The following is a 17,254-nucleotide window of genomic DNA, read 5'->3' on the forward strand; positions in this document are numbered from 1 at the left end:
TCAAAGAAGAACTATGGCCAATCGGAACGTCATATCTCTAAGTGACTGCTTCCTGCAATGCAGATTTCAAAGACATCAGAATGCATATACACAGTTTCGAGCATGCAGTCTGCCCTTGAGTCATGTGCCTCGTGTTGTGACCGATGTTGCATCCGAATTCAAAGAGAGAAAGATATGGGGTATGAAGATTTTTTAGTCTAGTCGCGCTACCACAACGCTAACTTTGCTAGGTTAGTGATGAAGGGGAAATAATGACCTTGCTGTAGTCTTCTCGAGATCCTCATCGACTTCGGCGTGGAAACAGTCTTCGTCGTCTCCTCTCCAGAATCTTGCAAGGTCACTGTCTTCTACACCGGCTCGAGGCGTTTCCTCCTCGTACTCGTCCAGATAGTCCATATCCTCAGCAAATATCCCGAAAAGCATCAGTCGATGTCGCTCCAATGCCTCATCGTTTACATCCCCGAGAGCCTGGAGTCCAGCTATTGAAGCAGAGCTCGTGGCAGGTGTAAAGTCGGATAGACCAAAGTTTTGCTTTTGAGTGCTTCGTTTGTCTTCGGGAGGAGTAGCCGACTGTCTAGTCCGCTTGTGACCTGCTTGGGAGGTAGCAGCAGACAAAGAAGGAACCGCTTCTCCACCAGAAAGGACAGCTGACTGATCTTGATCTACGCTTTCCACTCGAGTCCGGCCAAGCCAATGAGCCCAATCGATAACTGAGGCAGTAAGATCTGGTTTTCGCAACGCAATGCTTTGCATATATGACCACCTATCCTTTTTTAACAGTTTAGCCAGCGAATCTTTGTCTGTGAAGTCATCGGGATTAAACGCTGAACTTTCGATATAAGTTTTCAGCCTTGTGAGGAAGTTGGCACCGAATTTACCTATAGGTCATAATCAGAAAGCGCTCGTTCAGTCCCACACTGAGACCATACTGTACTTACCCATACCCTGCTTGGTACCAAAGCTACTGACGAATTCGTCCATACGCCTCGCTTCATCCTCTTTGGATTCCATCTGAATTCCTACATCGTCAACGGGTCTGGCAAGCTTTTCTATAGCCGAAGTCAACTGATCTTCTCTCTTTTTGGAGGCCAATTGGATGATATACTTCATACCATGTTCTGCAGCTTCTTTATCTCGAATCAGATAGGTACTAAAACGATCTTGAAGCCCTTGCGAGTCGTATGATCTGAACATCTCATCCTTTGGATTCTTCTCGACAGACTCTTGCATTCTTGTCAACGTCCTGGGCCCTTCAGTCAATTTGTCTTTGGGGCCAAGCTCCGGTCAGCGTCTAAAAATGCAGGATAGTTTACAGTATGTACAGGGAGCTGTCAACTTGCCAACACAGTCCACAGTCACTCACAGAATTGTTGGAGGAAAAGCTCTCGGTGTTCTTCCATGCTTATCTCATCCCTCATAGATATGACGATATCACGATACGGTTCTTTTATCTTTCCCTGATTTTCTGCAAAGCTTGAAATGTACTCTGAAATCTCCCTAAGAGTATGATTCTCAAGGTACTGGGTGTACTGAGAGAGGGGATAACTGGATTCGTTCATGTAATTACTGACGCTGAATTGATCTTTTAGGTTGTCTGCGTACGGGTGGATACTCGCCTCAGCTATCAAAGCGCGAAGAACCCCTTTCCCGAATTTCCCTGATGATGACAATACATGGTAAGCATACCCGTCATACGAGCCGGTACAATTACCGAAGTACAGCACTGTAGGTAAGCAATTCGCCTCACCTATTTCCTTGGGAGGTAGAATTACCGATTTCTTCTCATTGTCCTTAGAAGCAGTGTCATTTGATATTCCATGTTCTCTAAGCTTTCGCTCTGACCGAGCATAGTTCACGAGATATGCCACACCCTTGAATGTCGATGCAGGAGCAATCTGATCATGTACATGGTAACTTGGGAAGGCATCGGAGTTGATCAGACTTTGCGGGGACTCAAATTCTCTTGAGTATGGATTGGAAAGTATACGTCTTTCTACTTTTGCGAGACTGTCATAACCCCTTGACCCTGTTATGGGTTTTGCAGATCATAGCTGAGGATGGTTTACGATCTCATAAGTGTGTGAAGTATCCAATGGACTCACCGAATGTCCACAAGAAATCGTCCCATTGTTTGGGCATGGGATTGTTACCTTCAAAATAACGCCTCATCTTTGTATATATGCCAGTTCCGTACCATGCAGAAATCAAACTGAACGATTCTCATATATGTGTCTGACATTCGTTACCTCCTAGATGTACTGATATACAGTTCGGAGGACGAAATGTGCGGCGGCTTCGACGTCGGCCATCGATGCATGACCTCTTCCCAAGGAGCTTGCGTAAAAGGTTTACAAAATTTGTGACTGATTCTGGAGACATTTCGGAGTGCAAGGGCTATGCATTGACAACAAGGGAACATGCCCAGTCTTCCCTAAAGATATCTTCTTCTGAGCTGGTCGCATGGCCCTTCAAACATCCTCCCATTGATGGCTCCTGCTTTTGCTGAAGATGAAGAAGGCGACAAAGCCACCACTGACACCCGTATACTGCAGGAGCACGTGCTGTACGCGTGGACCGGAAGTGAGATCAACGTCGCACACTCGCAGTCAACTATCTGCAACCATCCATCCACCTATCATTCATTCCTTTCTTCTCTTTGCACTTTGCACAAAATAATCATCCACAGAAACTCCCAGGTCAGCAGTGGTAGGCCATCTTATATCTCGTACTGGGAACACAGCCACCCTAATTCGGAACAGGCTATAGACTTGTACCGCCCTCGCTTGACGTGTAGCTTTTCGCCAAGGCTGTCTCGTTCGCAACTTGGGCATCATGGCTCTCTTGCACCCATCACTTGTCGCTTTGCTTGCAGTGTGTCTGATATGCTTTCAGATAAGCGCTTTCAGGGGTGAGTGATGTGCCAGGGCTGATTAGTGTGACAGTCCTTGAACCAATGTTGACAATTGCAAAATACACAATATAGTTCCAATCAGTGATACAGATTCGCTGCGGGAGGTATGCTCAGGAATGTATGGAGGAAAAGAGGCATATATCCAAGGTGAGCTTGCTTCAGTATCCCCTACCTGAAGTCCGAACCTCCAGGTAGCTGATGGACATGTTTTTGCGTAGTCACCTTTGATCCCACTTCGTCAGGTCAAGTCGCATTGATAGTGTATGAGTGGAAAGATGTCCCTTACCTTGGTATAGAAACACCAGAAAGTACAGGAGGTGGTGAAGAACGTCCTGTGAGTCTACAAAGCTTCTCATATTTACGCTCACTATCACTGACTAGCACATACTATGATAGAAAACATATATCTGTACAACATCGGCCATTCGTTCGGGGCTATGTCAACCCTCTGAGCTAGGTGGTTTCATCACGTCCCTTCCTGAAGGCACTAGTCAAGACTCAACATCCATCTTCACGACTCCTCTCAAATTCTCATCATCGTCTTTCCCATCACCGACCACTGATGAAGACGAAGATGACATCAGCGATGAATTCCCTACAACCACTTCTTCAACCCACGCTATTACTTCGTCAACTGCCACCGTGGGTGCTAATGAGAAGGAGGCGGAGGCTGAAGCAGAAGCAGAAGCGGAAGAAGAAGCTGAGGAGCTGGCAGAGGCAATAGGAGACGGGTGGAGAAGGCAACTAGGAGATGAGATACTGGATGGTGTAGCTGGTTCGGTTGGTGCTTCAAGCGATGATGATTTGGGTGTAGGAGATGGGACTGGTTTTGAGGAAACTCCAACTACGGGCAGCTCAGGCTCATCAGGATCAGCTTCGGTGCCAGTCTACTCGGCGCCAATCACATATAGCGTACCTAAAACAGGATACTATTGCGTTGGTGAGTTTACACCTTGCTCTTGCTCGACAACTGCGATCCCAGACTAACTTGATAATAGGTATTGTACCTGTCACATTGATCAACGCTCGTTCGGATATTCCAATCGAATCTCGTCAAACACCCAGTCACGCCGAATACTCGGGACTGGTACTGTTCAGAAACACGTTTGAGGGGGAACTGCCAGCTGTGGAGTACCCTAAGATTAACGTGAGTATCCGGTACATCCTCGAATTGGACTACCCTTACTGAACTTGTGTAGTTCTATATGGCATTGAGCTTGGTCTACTTCGTCCTCGGATGTGGATGGGCATATCTCTGTGTACAACATTTGAGAGAGTTACTGTAAGTCTTCATCTTGTTAATTCATCTGGTTCTCAACCTGACATCATCGCCCATTTGATTATCCAGTCCTATGCAGTATTACATTTCCGGCACTATCGTCTTCCTGGTTATCGAAATGCTCGCTCAATTCGCTTACTATCGATATATCAACAAACACGGAGGCGGCACGACATCCATCGTTTTCTTATTTGTAATTGCCATCTTGAATGCCGCTAGGAACTCCTTGAGCTTCTTCTTGCTGCTCATCGTCAGTATGGGATTATCGGTGGTCACCCAAAGTTTAGGTTCAGTCATGACTAGAGTTAGGATTTTGACAGCTCTTCATTTCATCTTTGGTGGTGAGTTGCTGTTGTTTCGTCTCATGTAATAAGGCTGATATCTGGGCATAGTCATGTACTCTGTTGGTACGGTCGAAGTCGAGCTTGATGTAAGTCTATGCACCAATTTACCCTTTCATTCTCTACTATATGCTGATTTTTGACATTCACAGAGCGCTTCCCTGATCACTGTCATGCTCCTCATCTTCCCTCTTGCTCTCACTCTCACCGCATTCTTAATGTGGATCATTGTTTCGCTCAACGGTAAGCTGTATAAATTCCAACAAGCGCGATAGGCCGAAGCTTATCATGTTCCTTTCACAGGCACAATCATGCACCTACAAGCGAGAAAACAGAGATACAAGCTCCAGATGTTCCAAAGATTATGGAGAATCCTCGTCATCTCGGTGATAGCTGTCGCCGCTTTCTTCGTTGTGTCTTCAATGAGCCTGTCTAATCGACTTGACGAAGGCGAGTTTAGCTGTTCCAATTAGAGTAGGCTTGTGCATTTATATAAGCTGACATGAGAAATTGATTTAGATTATGCACCTAACAATTGGAAATACAGATGGATACTCCTCGATGGATCGCTTGCCACGATTTATCTCTGTGCATTCGCTGCTATCGCATGGTTATGGCGACCTGTGAGTTCTCATCTTGAGTGTACACCTGATAACACGATCACCGAAAATGGCTACGTCTCGTATATCATGCTGACTGACGAACTTTCACAGACTCGGGACAACATCCAATTCTCAATGTCTCAAGAACTCGCTCAGGATGAAGCCGATGCTGACGCGGAAGATTACGAGATTGACTCACTAGAAGCTGGACGAGGTATCGGTCATAGATCATTAGCCCAACATGATGAGGATGATGATGAACATAGAGGTTTGGTAGAAGGAAGAGATGGGAATGTGGTCTTCGCGATGGGTGAAGATAGTGATGAAGAAACGGAGAATCATCAACATCGTCAGAAAGATGGATATCGTGATAGCGATGATGAGAATGATGAAGGTGAAGATGAAGATAGGAAAGGTAAACATGATTAAGAGATATATCGGACATACGGTATATCCTTGTAAATAAAAGACTGCAATTGCGTATCAACATTTTGAACATATATAGATTTATCAGGCCTTCAACTATCAATATGCACATAACATATTAGACATCCGAGCAGTTGTGCATACTATCCATATCGGAGTTACATATGATCGATTCTCTTTACTATTTTATCTAGATACAGTCTTATGTATACAATTCTAGTTCTTCACAAGTGTTTATCCGCTTATTTCGCTGAGGGAGGTAGATCACCTGCAGCGAATAATTCCACATGGATCCTCTTCTCGTCTACACCGAGAGATTTTAGTTCTTCCAATTTACCAACCATGAAATTCTCTGGTCCGCACAAACTAGAATACATAATCAACATTAGCTATACTGTCCTTTTTTGTGCTCGTAACGTACGAGAACGAGAATGACTCACTAATACTCAGCAGTCTTATCATCTAAATGAAGATCGTCTTTGATCTGGCCCAGATCCATCCTACCTCTAACATCATAATCTTTACCCTGTACAGCACTGGTGGAAGGCGAAGAGTAGAATACTCTATATTTGACATTTGAATGTTCTTTTGCCACATTCCTTATGTGATCTCCAAACGCGTGAACCTTCTCATTCCGAGCGACAGTAGCGTAAGTGATTGGTTTATTGGAATTATCAAGTTGAGAGTTTAAGATTGACAACAGAGCTGTTTGACCGACTCCCGCCGATAGGAGTACTAAAGGAGCGTTAGGGTTGGTGGGGGATGGTTCGTAGAAGAAATCCCCGTAGGGAGAGGCAACGTCGATGAGTGATCCTTCGTGTAATTTCGCGTGAAGAAGGTTGGAGATCCTACGTCCCAAAATAATAGACAGAGTTCAGTGACGCCATCCTAAATGCTGCTAGTACGACTTCAACCGGACTCACCATCCAGGATGATCTGGTACTTGTGGATTCTCCTTCGTCGGGATCCCAACACCATCTTCCCTCTTGACTGAGATTCTGAAATATTCTCCATTCGATTTATCCGATAGAGAATATTGTCTAGCTTGTTTATGTCCTAATGCTGGTATGTACAAGGAAACAGCAAGGTATTGACCGGGATGATACTTTGGCAAAGGTTTGTTATCTAGGTTCTCAACTGGTTTGAGGTAAAACGAAGTGATTTCATTTGATTCTTTGACTTTCTTTGAAACTTTGAATTGTCGCCAACCTTCCCATCCTCCTGATTCAACTGCGGTAGTGTAGAACTCTTTCTCTCGGTTGATGAAAATCTATATAGCACATACCGAAAGATCACCAACCGTAAGCATCTTAGCTGTCTCGTGATGATTGGTCACATCAAATAAAGGTTGGAAAAGCTCAACCCACCTTGGCTAAATTCCAATAACCGTTATACCATGCATCACCAATTTCAGGAGTGACGGCGTCACCCAAGATGTCAACAATAGCTTGAATCAAATGTTTGCCTACTATACCGTATTGCTCGGGGACGATATGTAGCGAAGTGTGCTTGTAGGCTATTCGATCTACGACGGGCAGCAGAGGAGTAAGATCATCAATGTTACATGCGTAGGCGTAGACTGCTGAAGCGAGTGCTCGAGGTTGGTGGCCGAGCTGTCACAACAGTCGAATATAATATCAGCTCAAGCTCACAAGGAGAATCAATGCAAAGATATTTGACTCACTTTCTGAGAAGACTCGGAGAAAACATCTCTAAGTTCGGGATGAGCTCGAATCATATTCTTGTCTAAAATCAGAATTAGCATCAGAGACTGCCTTTTGCCTTAGGATGGATACGGAATGATACTCACAGAAATGAGTGGTAATGGTCACACCATGTTCCGCGAGAATGGGGGCAGTAGACTTGATAATTTCCCTCTGTTTCTGGGTGAGGGGTGGTACATCTGGGATCTTAGTCTCCTCCACGGATGAGGAATCACATCTATGACCGGGATCAGGTAGAGGCAGTCCGCTGAGAACAATCGACAGTCTGATTAGGTTTTATTTTCTGAAGATCAAAGGGATGACTCACTTGGAAAAAGGACAGCCTGAACCATTTGCAGTCTTGTGGCCAGTGACAGGACATTGAGCCTGCTGTTCGTTGGTCGAACTTGAATTTGAGGTTGAGGTTGAGGTTGAGGCCGAAGCTGAGGTAGACATTTTCCAAGCTCCTGCAGCAGCGATGAAAGCTAATGTATTTCTAATATCCATTGTGGTCCTGTTGACAGGTTGAACAGCAGAAATGGACGATGCTCCAACCCATTCTTTGGAGCTGCTTATATAGTAATTCCATAATGCCTGATCAGCTTTGCTGAGTGGTCAACTTTCCTTTAACCGTGCTTCGGTTCGTTGGGAAAAAAAGCGAGACCATCCGAGACGAGTGATATTGACATTCCTACTAATTCTCATTGGAGTTGAGCTTTGGCTCCTTGCAGTGCTCGTAGGCAACAATTAGCGAGATCAGCCGACTATGGTATACGGAAATTGATGTGAAACGGCCGAACGTTTTCCTTTCCCCTCCACCCTTGCTCCGCATTCGTGATTCCCAAAATGATAGGAACTCAAGCAGTGAATCTCAGATCTCCGGACCGCTCGAGTGGGAATCTGGGTAAAGCTAAGCTTATTTCTTGGCAATTTGTAAGGAGGGACCAGGACAGATCAGAACCGTTGAAATGATCCAATGGGATTGACGTGCTTTGACATCAACATAGGAAAGGAACGGAATTGGAATGTGTAGATCATCTAATCATCGGATCGGAAAGGATTCTTGCATCTCTGCTGCCGAGAAGCTAGTCAAGGCTGCCGGCCGGCTGTTTCACGAGGGGTCTCGCTTGCAAGTGAGAAAGGCAAGAATAACCTTAACTGACGCCTTTTCTTTGCGCCGAACAGAAGAGAAGAGAGGAACACAGAAATTCGCTTCGCTAAACATCGCCAAACATCTGGGACATATCACCTGACATGTATGTTACTTCCCTTATTTCCGGAGCATGTCGCATTTCGCATTCATTCCATGTGTTCATCCGAGGAAAGGAAAGCAAGGCAACCTGCTGAGCTGGGGTAGAGAAAGATATGCATGCGGGAGGGCGGACCATGGTCTACATGTATCACGCCTTGAGTATCAACACGGTGGTACCATCCTCCAGGATCTTCTTGATTGGTCTAGTAGGATTTCCAACAGCTACTACTCGATCTTCTATATCTTTCGTCACCACTGATCCCGCTCCTATTGTCACTCCATTTCCTATCTTCACTCCTTGACGAATGATGACTCCTCCACCTATCCAACAGTCTTCTCCTATGGTAATGGGTTTCGCCCATTCAGGTTCCTTCAATCCGTTTCGCTCTTCTGGTGAGATGGGATGAGAAGGTGTGTAGATCCTTACGCTTCCACCTAACATCGTTCGGTTTCCGATATTTACTATATAGGATTTAAAGGATCAGCAAAATCAATGACGAACAGAAATGAATCGTGACTCACTAGGACAGACATCATTTAGTTGAAAATCTGGTCCTAAACACACATCATATCCTAATCGAATGTTGAATCCCTAAACAGTATATTTTCAGTCGAACTACTCATTTAACCTGTAACGGGAGCAGTTCTACCGCACTCACATATTCACAAGAGAACGGAAGACCGATATATGATTTCCCTTTATCCTGCTGTAACAAAGTCACAAATCCCTCGACCAACTTCTTTCTCTTCTCCGTGTTTCTCACTTGATTGAATTGATACACTTTTTCCGCGGACTCATCCCTGACTCTAGTCAAGTATGGGCCCCATGTGTGTTCGGCTCACCAGCCACCATCAAATCATATTGATCCGTATCTTCACCCTCTCTTGCTGGAGAAGGACGAGCGATGATGTCAAGTGGAGCTGACATGATTTTCCTTCGATGAATAAGTAGATCTCTGGATTGTTGGGGCTGTGCTGCGATACTTTGAGTTTTATGTTAGTTTCAGTTTTGTTCAAGATGGATGTTTTCTATGTTATGTATCTATTACAGGACCAAGTGTGGTGTGTGACGACAGGCTTCCCGATTAATCTGTTGATTTGTTCAACGGTTCATTCGCGGCTCACCTGTGGCAGGTGTTCTTGAACGGAACCTACAGCTTCTGAGATATACATAGACATGCAAGCATATTGATCCGCTTTAGAGTGCTAGAAGGGGCACAAAATGGTCCGATATACGAGCTTTCAGACCCTCAAAAGAAACACGATTGATGAAGAGTCTCCCGGAAGTTTTTTGCGAGCTCGACAAGCAACCAGATAGCAACACTATTTTATTCAAGATCAAATTATACATCTCCCTCATTCCCTGCCGCCAATTCTTGACGTATATGAAATCTACACATGTATGTATGTACGTGCGTGTCTGTGTTTGGAAAGTTGTGATATGATACGAAATAAGAGATTGCTAAACGGGAGGAAGAAGCACCAGCAAAACCTAGAATCCCGTTTATTATACTTTGAATTCTTCTTCCTCGATCGTCTTCTTATCGTGATGTTCCGAGTGAGCGACCTTGAGAGCTTCTTCGTGCATTCTCCTTTCAGCTTCCATATTGGCCTCCTGTACGTGGTCTGGATCGTACACCACAGCAGCCTCTTCAGTGGTGAGACCTTTAGTCTCTCTGATCATGTACCAGAACAAGGCGATGTAAATGAGATCCACACCGACGTAGACAGCATAGTATTTCCAGCTGATCGCACTGAGGGCTACTGGGTTGGCGAATTGATTGAAGGATTGAGCGCAATTCTGGGCGAGTAAGAGTAGAGCGGCGGCTTTGGCTCGTAAAGACAAAGGACAAATTTCCGGTACGTAAAGCATAGGAAGAGGAGTGAGGGCGAGGGAGTAGAATCCCATGAAGATGAAGATGAATGGAATCATGGCTACTCCAGTGGCAGAGTGGTGATTGCTGTTGTACCCTCCGGCGAGACCGAGGATCATGACGAACGAAGCGAACATTCCGATGATGGAAGTGAGGAACAGAGGTCGTCTACCGAATCGTTCGACGAGAGAGGCACCACTCATGGAGATGAACCAATTCCAAATCGCAAGACCACCATTGACACCTGTTGTTTGAGCGGGTCGAGTGACGCCGACAGTCTTTAAAACTGGTACCAAGTAGTATTGGACGACACCGTTACCGACCCATTGGGTGGCAGTACCAAGAATGATGATGACGAAGAATCGTCGAAGGTTACCTTTGGTCTGGAACCACGCGAGCCAAGAAGCTTCTTCCGATACTTTTTCAAGCTCGACCGATGCCTTGATCTCTCGCATCTCGAGAAGGACAAGTTCGTCATCCATTTTACCATTGGCACTGAGGATGACGATTTGTCAGATTCTGTCTTCAGGAACCAATCAAGACATCACTCACTGGTACGTAGCCAAGATCTTGTGCGCTTCTTCAACTCGACCCTTTTTAACGAGCCATCGAGGCGATTGAGGAACGAAGTAAGCTCCAACACCGAGTAAGAGAGGGCCGAACCCTTGAACAAGGGTAGGGACACGCCATGACCAAGAGCTAGTGCTGGGATAGTACACCATGGCAAAGGTGAGCCAGGCTGAGAAGATCGAACCGATCTGTAACTTGGCATCAGCGCAAAGCAATAACAGGCACTTGTTATGTTATTCAGCTCACGTAGTAAGTGGTGTTCAAAAACCCACCAGCGTAGTGACGAATACGAGGATGAGCAAGCTCAGGAACGAGTGCAGCAGCAGTGACCTCTGAATTGTAGTCAGCATCAGCAATGCTATCACAGATTGTCTTCCGATTGACGCTCACGGGCAGCAGCGGTTCCGACACCTAAAAGGATACGTGAACCGACAAGTTGCGAGACGGAGTGACAAAATCCTCCTAGGAGGGCACCGGCGAACATGAAAACTGCACCGATGTACTGCACAATGAATGATCAGCTTCAATGTGATTGTCAAATATGAGATACCTACAAGACCGATTTTTCGACCGTATCGATCGACCATCCAAGCGATGACGAAAGTGAAAGGAATTTTGGGACTAAACGCAGTGTCAACGAGCAATCATAGGTGCGATCTCTAAATTGAAGCTATAAACTCACAGATAGTAGGAAGCAGCGATCAAACCGAGCTTTGTACCCGTAGGAGCCCCAAAATCTTTGTTCCACTCGGTAAGTGCTTGAAGACCGTTGAGGAGAGATCCATCGTAACCCAATGAGTAACTGGAAGGGATATTGTCAGCTGAGGGAGCTTAAAGTGGCTTACAACCATCATCATTACTTACACAGCACAATAAAGGGTGATGATATGGACGAAACCTAGATCATCCAGCAGTGTCAGCCGTCGTACTCATGTCGGATGCATCGATCAATGTTAACTCACTGATCCTCATACCATGGTCTTTCCACCATTTGGCATTGGTATTATTGGGCAAGTCAGAGAACTTTGTTGTTCCTGTCATTGTCACCTGTTACTAATGTCTTAATCGATCTAAGCTATGAGCTATAGATTGTTGTTGATATCGTCTTGTTGAATTATTCGAGAAGTGTATGTGAGTGGGGACACCATGGGGGTGAACTCTCGATCCAAAGGAGACCAGTTCTTATACCTTTCTGAGATCGGGTCAGAGCGGTCCTTTCGGTATACAATGTACCAGATTTTTCTCCTCCTTGGCCATGAATGTCAATACGGCGGTCCGATGCAAACGCTGGTCACTTGTAAGCTGCTGTTATTGTTGAGAGGTTGAGGAAGAGAGGAACTGTTTTTTTGCTGTGGTGGTAAAATCGGCGAAACCTCGGAATCGCCATGAGTGGAGGGGCTTGGGAGATCCTTAAATCGTTTAACCTGCGAAAGGAAATTAATTGGCTTTTCACTATGCGAGGGCTCCATTCTTCCCCCACACTGCACGCTGCTGTACTGTACGCACTGTCCTCCCACTATTTCCGCCCTAACCCGAAAGTGACTTGCCCCGAAGACCATTCAATAATAACAGATAACGTAAGGTATCCCAAAGAGTTCAGAAGCGCTGTTGCCGCTCGAGTTCTGGTTTGTTCAGTATTTGCACCCTCGTACACTTGGGTATTGTTTTTAGCATAACATCATACCGTCGGTCCGGTTCGCCAAGTGCAAGTGGATTCCCCTGAGACGTAACGTGTGGACCAGCACCGAGGTTACTCCGTTGACATCCCATCACGTTCCTTTGTTTCTCTGTTCCGAAAGGCTATCTCTCCTAACCGGTCTACCTCACCGACGTCCTTCTCGATGATGGGCTGTTTCGAAAAAAAAATCGCCAGAAGGAAATGGGGGTGCTGGATACTTCCAAAGAGCTCCGTTGTTGTTTCCCAATATAATCCCCTCCCAGGTCTTCATTAGTCTTTCTACTCTCTTTCGCTACAACGACTACATATACAGACGCAACAGCATCTTAATATGACCAAATCAGCTGTGATTGACCCAGAAGCGATTCTGAAGCAGCTCACGAGCGAGGAGAAGATTGCTCTCCTCAGTGGGGATGACATGTGGCATACGGTACCTGTGTCCAGGCTAGGGGTACCAAGGGTGCGAGTGAGTGAGGGTTTCCCATAATATAGTAAACTTGATGCTGACAGATAGAACAGTGTAGTGACGGTCCGGTAAGTGAATCAACTCCAGGACGAGAGATGAGAAGGTATAGATTGGGCTTGGCTGACATTAGAGCTTAGAATGGTGTGAGAGGTACAGCTTGTGAGTTCAGCGCTGCGAGAGATGGGCAACGCAGATAGCTGAAAGATAATATACAGGGACCAATGGTGCGCCGGCGTCGTGTTTCCCGTCAGCTACCGGCTTAGGGGCATCTATGGACGTGGACCTTGCACACCGTATTGGAGAAGCATTAGGGGAAGAATGTAGAGCAAGGGGTGTGCACTGCCTGCTTGGTCCTACGACAAATTGTCAGAGACACCCATGTGGTGGGAGAGGTTTCGAATCTTTCAGTGAAGGTCAGTGACTCGCCGATGCCGCTTCCAGGAAACTGTCGTCATGTAGATAAGGAGCATCTGCTAAAGATCGTTCGTCATCAGATCCCTATCTTTGTGGGCATGTTGCCTTGGCTTGGGTGCAGGGTGTGCAATCGAAGAAAGTTATGACTTGTGAGTAGGCCATTCTTAATGCATGCCATACATCCAGCTGACTCAGCCCGCGTAGCTCCAAAACGTAAGTTCCATGTCGCACGTCCAAAGCTGAATCTGTAGACTTCCTGGCCAACGAGCAAGAGTACCTTCGACGAAGCAACAACTCGGTCATCGACGAGAGAACGATGCACGAGATCTACCTGGAGCCCTTCCGAATTCAAAACAAAGCAAAACCATCCGTCTTCGTGAGTCCTTTTCCTCTTGGCATTTTCTACTCCTTATGGCGTCATCACTGTACAACATGTGAAAGGAACGATTTCTTTGATTCTTGTGTTGATTCGTCATCCTTCCGGTTAGATGTCAAGTTACAATCGAGTAAACGGTCTTCACGTAGCCGAACATCCTTTCTTGCTTCGAAAGATCCTCCGAAAGGATTTCGGCTTCAAAGGAATGATTATGTCAGATTGGAGTGGGACCTATTCGTCATCAGAAGCTGTTAAGGCTTCCCTGGATTTGGAGATGCCTGGACCAGCCCTGATGAGAGGTTCAAGTTTGGAAAGAGATATCATAGGTGGTAAATTGGTACCTGCTGATATCGATGAATGTGTTTTGAGGGTGAGTAAATAGTTCTCGTACTCAGGCTTGCACCTCACAATGTATCATGTTAAATATACAAACACGGGCACCAGGTGTTACACTACGTGAGGGAAGCACAACAATCAGGTATCGACTTCGAGAAAGAGGAAGATACTATCAACACACCTGAGGTCCGAGCTCTTCTCAGGGAGGCAGCCGATTCCGCGATCGTCCTCTTGAAGAACGAACATAAAGTCCTACCTATCTCCGCATCGGACAAGAAGAAGATTGCTGTGATCGGTCCCAATGCTCGAACCGCTTCTTATGCTGGTGGAGGAAGCGCTAATCTCGCACCTACCTATCTCGTCACTCCACTACAAGCTATCACCAAACATGCTGAGAGCATTGGCGCAGAAGTGGAGTACACCATCGGATCAGACTCTTCCAGATGGACACCTCTCTTGACGCCTTACATATCTCATCCTCAGAAAGGCAAAGCTGCAGGTCCAGGTGTGCAATGTGATTTCTACGATCAAAAGTGAGCTTAGTGTTACTCAACCATGTGCAATACATAAAACTGATCATGAATTTAGCCCATGGGAGAAAGCTGTCAAGCCCTTGTTCTCCAAATTCAATAATTCGGCATTCTCATATTTCATCGATGGTATCCCCAAAGAAGTACCTGTTCGAGGTTATGTTTCTGTAAGCCGATGAGATCTGTGCCCTAACTGAACGAATTCTCACTGATCTGAGATGTCATGTGATAGCTTAAAACCGTGTTCACCCCCGATGAAAGTGGAACTGTGAGTGAACGATTGTCTTGACTTTGGCTGACAGGTGTAGTGGGAACTTGGTCTCGGTGTAGCAGGCCAAGCGGATCTGTATATCGATGGGCAGAAGATCATCGATAACTCAACTGATCAGAAAGAAGGACTACTTTTCGTATGTGATGGACTTCGTTCACCCACAGACCATCAGGATTGATATTGACATTGAGCTTGCCACAGTTTAACACCGGAGCTGAAGAGAGAACTGGAGAAGTCGAAGTCGAAGCTGGTAAATCCTATGACATTGAAGTCCGCTTCTCCAACTTCAAGCAGCTCAACGCCATGTCTCCATATGTGAGTAATGGTTAATGTATTGCTAATTCGATCGTTCGAACAAGCTGACCTGTGACATTCACAGACTGGAAGACGAGGTGGTATCAGAATTGGTGGTAAGAAAAGGCGTGATCCTCAAGCGGAGATTGAGAAAGCTGTAAAACTTGCCACTGAATCTGATGGTACGTTCAGGTTGACCATCTCTACTAAATCTTCAGGTGCTCACTCCGATTATTACCTTACCCGCAGTTGCGATCGTTTGTATTGGTACCAACTCTGAATGGGAATCCGAAGCATACGACAGAGAAGATATGAAGCTTCCACCTGGAACAGACGATCTGGTTCGAGCCATCTTAGCCGCCAAACCAGAAGCCATCATCGTGAACCAGTCTGGTATGCCCGTCGAATTCCCATGGATCGACTCGGCTCCTACCGTCATTCAAGCGTTCTTCGGTGGAAACGAATGCGGTACGGCCATTGCAGATGCAATCTTCGGTACAATCAATCCAAGTGGTAAATTGCCGGTCACTTGGGCGAAAGTGGTGGAGGATTTCCCGAGTCATGAAGATTTTGGTCATCCGATTGATACGGTTTATTCGGAAGGTATCAATGTTGGTTATAGATATTTCGATAGAAAGAACCATCCAAAGAGTGCTTTCCCATTCGGTCATGGTTTGAGTTACACCACATTCGAGTTCAGGTGAGTCATCACTCTCACAGCTATCTCGGTTGTGATATAGCTCGTGTTGACATCTTAAGCAATTTTCTCAGCGATTTAACAGTCAAGCCCGAAGCGTTCGGAGCCAAAGCTACTTTCACGATCACTAACACGGGCGATCTTGCAGGGGCTGAAGTGGCCCAAATCTACGTCCATGATCTCGCACCTGTCGTGGAGAGACCTGAGCACGAATTGGCTGGTCTGAAGAAAGTAATCTTACAACCTGGGGAATCGAAGCAGGTGACAGTTAATCTTGACGTAAGTTTTACAGCTCGCAAACACATGCCCACCAGGTTCTTTCGCTGATGATAGTTGTTGTGCGACTGGTATAGCACAAAGCATTCTCATTTTATAGTGTGCAGGAGAAGTCTTGGATAGGTCGAAGAGGAGATTATGAGATTCGAGTTGCAACGTCATCGACCAAGATCCACCTTTCGAAACCTGTTCATCTCGCCAGATCATTCAAGTGGATAGGTCTTCAAGAACCTCAATTGTACGAACCAAATTGGTTGTAAGGGTATGGGTGAAAACGTTTTGGTATGGTATGACGTATTGGTCAGCAGTATTTTGATAGAACAACATAGAGTAAACTTCCCATGTATGAATAGCAGTCATCAGTGATCAGATTGCATAATTGTACGAACCCCCTTGCGACGAGCATCACATGCACCAAAGGCCGAGTGTGACATCCTTCAGTATGACCTCGAAATTTGGTAACCCTCAATCAACAACGATTCGGAAAAAATCTCTTCGGGATTGATCGATACAGGGTCAAACAAGAGGGTTTTTGATAAATTCTCCGCGGATATGGACATGGCCACTCGATTAGTTCAGGTTGATATCCTGTCCTGCTTGTTGTTTCGGTTCTTCTTTGCGGCTATGGCTGAAGGTAAACGTCACTTAATGCCGTATATCGTACACTTTCGAGGGAGACGAATGTCACTCCAATGATATCATTTCGGTTGGAATGCTGTGTTTGTTGGTGATCACTGCAGAATGTTTACACTGTCCAAACCCTGTGTCCACCGAAAACACGCATGCAATCTCATATTCCGAAAGATGGTAAATTCTATTGTTAGACTCAGGTGCTTGGCTCACGAGGGGTACAAACATTATCACATCGAGTGGTGTCAATACCCCGTAGAAAAGGGGTGGAAGCTAGATGTAGTAACATCTGTTGGATAAACAAGCGAAACAATGAATTATGTTGTAC

At 45.7% G+C, this 17,254-nt stretch overlaps 6 protein-coding genes across 6 annotated transcripts; 2 read left to right on the top strand and 4 right to left on the bottom strand.

Moving 5' to 3' along the window:
* Positions 1–231: 231 nt before the first annotated feature.
* On the bottom strand, positions 232–2,169 carry V865_006809 (uncharacterized protein; the record flags this gene model as incomplete). Its single annotated transcript, XM_066230566.1, has 4 exons — positions 232–878; positions 939–1,265; positions 1,364–2,026; positions 2,103–2,169. 4 exons carry the CDS (start codon positions 2,167–2,169, stop codon positions 232–234), a joined length of 1,704 nt encoding a protein of 567 aa, XP_066086663.1.
* Positions 2,170–2,832: 663 nt separating this feature from the next.
* V865_006810 (uncharacterized protein) lies at positions 2,833–5,562 on the top strand (the record flags this gene model as incomplete). Its single annotated transcript, XM_066230567.1, has 12 exons — positions 2,833–2,908; positions 2,984–3,058; positions 3,130–3,245; positions 3,308–3,851; positions 3,910–4,058; positions 4,111–4,193; positions 4,260–4,531; positions 4,583–4,620; positions 4,684–4,774; positions 4,835–4,981; positions 5,051–5,154; positions 5,245–5,562. 12 exons carry the CDS (start codon positions 2,833–2,835, stop codon positions 5,560–5,562), a joined length of 2,013 nt encoding a protein of 670 aa, XP_066086664.1.
* A 239-nt stretch (positions 5,563–5,801) lies between these two features.
* Positions 5,802–7,769, bottom strand: V865_006811 (uncharacterized protein; the record flags this gene model as incomplete). Its single annotated transcript, XM_066230568.1, has 7 exons — positions 5,802–5,925; positions 6,000–6,407; positions 6,483–6,829; positions 6,927–7,172; positions 7,244–7,305; positions 7,370–7,530; positions 7,591–7,769. The coding sequence occupies 7 exons, from the start codon at positions 7,767–7,769 to the stop codon at positions 5,802–5,804; spliced, it is 1,527 nt and encodes a 508-aa protein (XP_066086665.1).
* Positions 7,770–8,662: 893 nt separating this feature from the next.
* On the bottom strand, positions 8,663–9,442 carry V865_006812 (uncharacterized protein; the record flags this gene model as incomplete). Its single annotated transcript, XM_066230569.1, has 4 exons — positions 8,663–8,976; positions 9,037–9,106; positions 9,174–9,295; positions 9,358–9,442. 4 exons carry the CDS (start codon positions 9,440–9,442, stop codon positions 8,663–8,665), a joined length of 591 nt encoding a protein of 196 aa, XP_066086666.1.
* A 579-nt stretch (positions 9,443–10,021) lies between these two features.
* On the bottom strand, positions 10,022–11,999 carry V865_006813 (uncharacterized protein; the record flags this gene model as incomplete). The annotated part of the gene is made up of 8 exons (XM_066230570.1): positions 10,022–10,883; positions 10,941–11,146; positions 11,205–11,290; positions 11,349–11,460; positions 11,513–11,579; positions 11,641–11,760; positions 11,823–11,856; positions 11,921–11,999. 8 exons carry the CDS (start codon positions 11,997–11,999, stop codon positions 10,022–10,024), a joined length of 1,566 nt encoding a protein of 521 aa, XP_066086667.1.
* Positions 12,000–12,967: 968 nt separating this feature from the next.
* On the top strand, positions 12,968–16,556 carry V865_006814 (uncharacterized protein; the record flags this gene model as incomplete). The annotated part of the gene is made up of 15 exons (XM_066230571.1): positions 12,968–13,102; positions 13,240–13,261; positions 13,318–13,515; positions 13,597–13,665; positions 13,756–13,892; positions 14,005–14,262; positions 14,337–14,761; positions 14,817–14,925; positions 14,991–15,030; positions 15,089–15,165; positions 15,231–15,344; positions 15,409–15,505; positions 15,573–16,023; positions 16,095–16,299; positions 16,374–16,556. 15 exons carry the CDS (start codon positions 12,968–12,970, stop codon positions 16,554–16,556), a joined length of 2,520 nt encoding a protein of 839 aa, XP_066086668.1.
* Positions 16,557–17,254: the final 698 nt, after the last annotated feature.

This window comes from Kwoniella europaea, chromosome 2, assembly GCF_036810445.1.
Source record: "Kwoniella europaea PYCC6329 chromosome 2, complete sequence".
Classification (NCBI taxonomy): domain Eukaryota; kingdom Fungi; phylum Basidiomycota; class Tremellomycetes; order Tremellales; family Cryptococcaceae; genus Kwoniella; species Kwoniella europaea.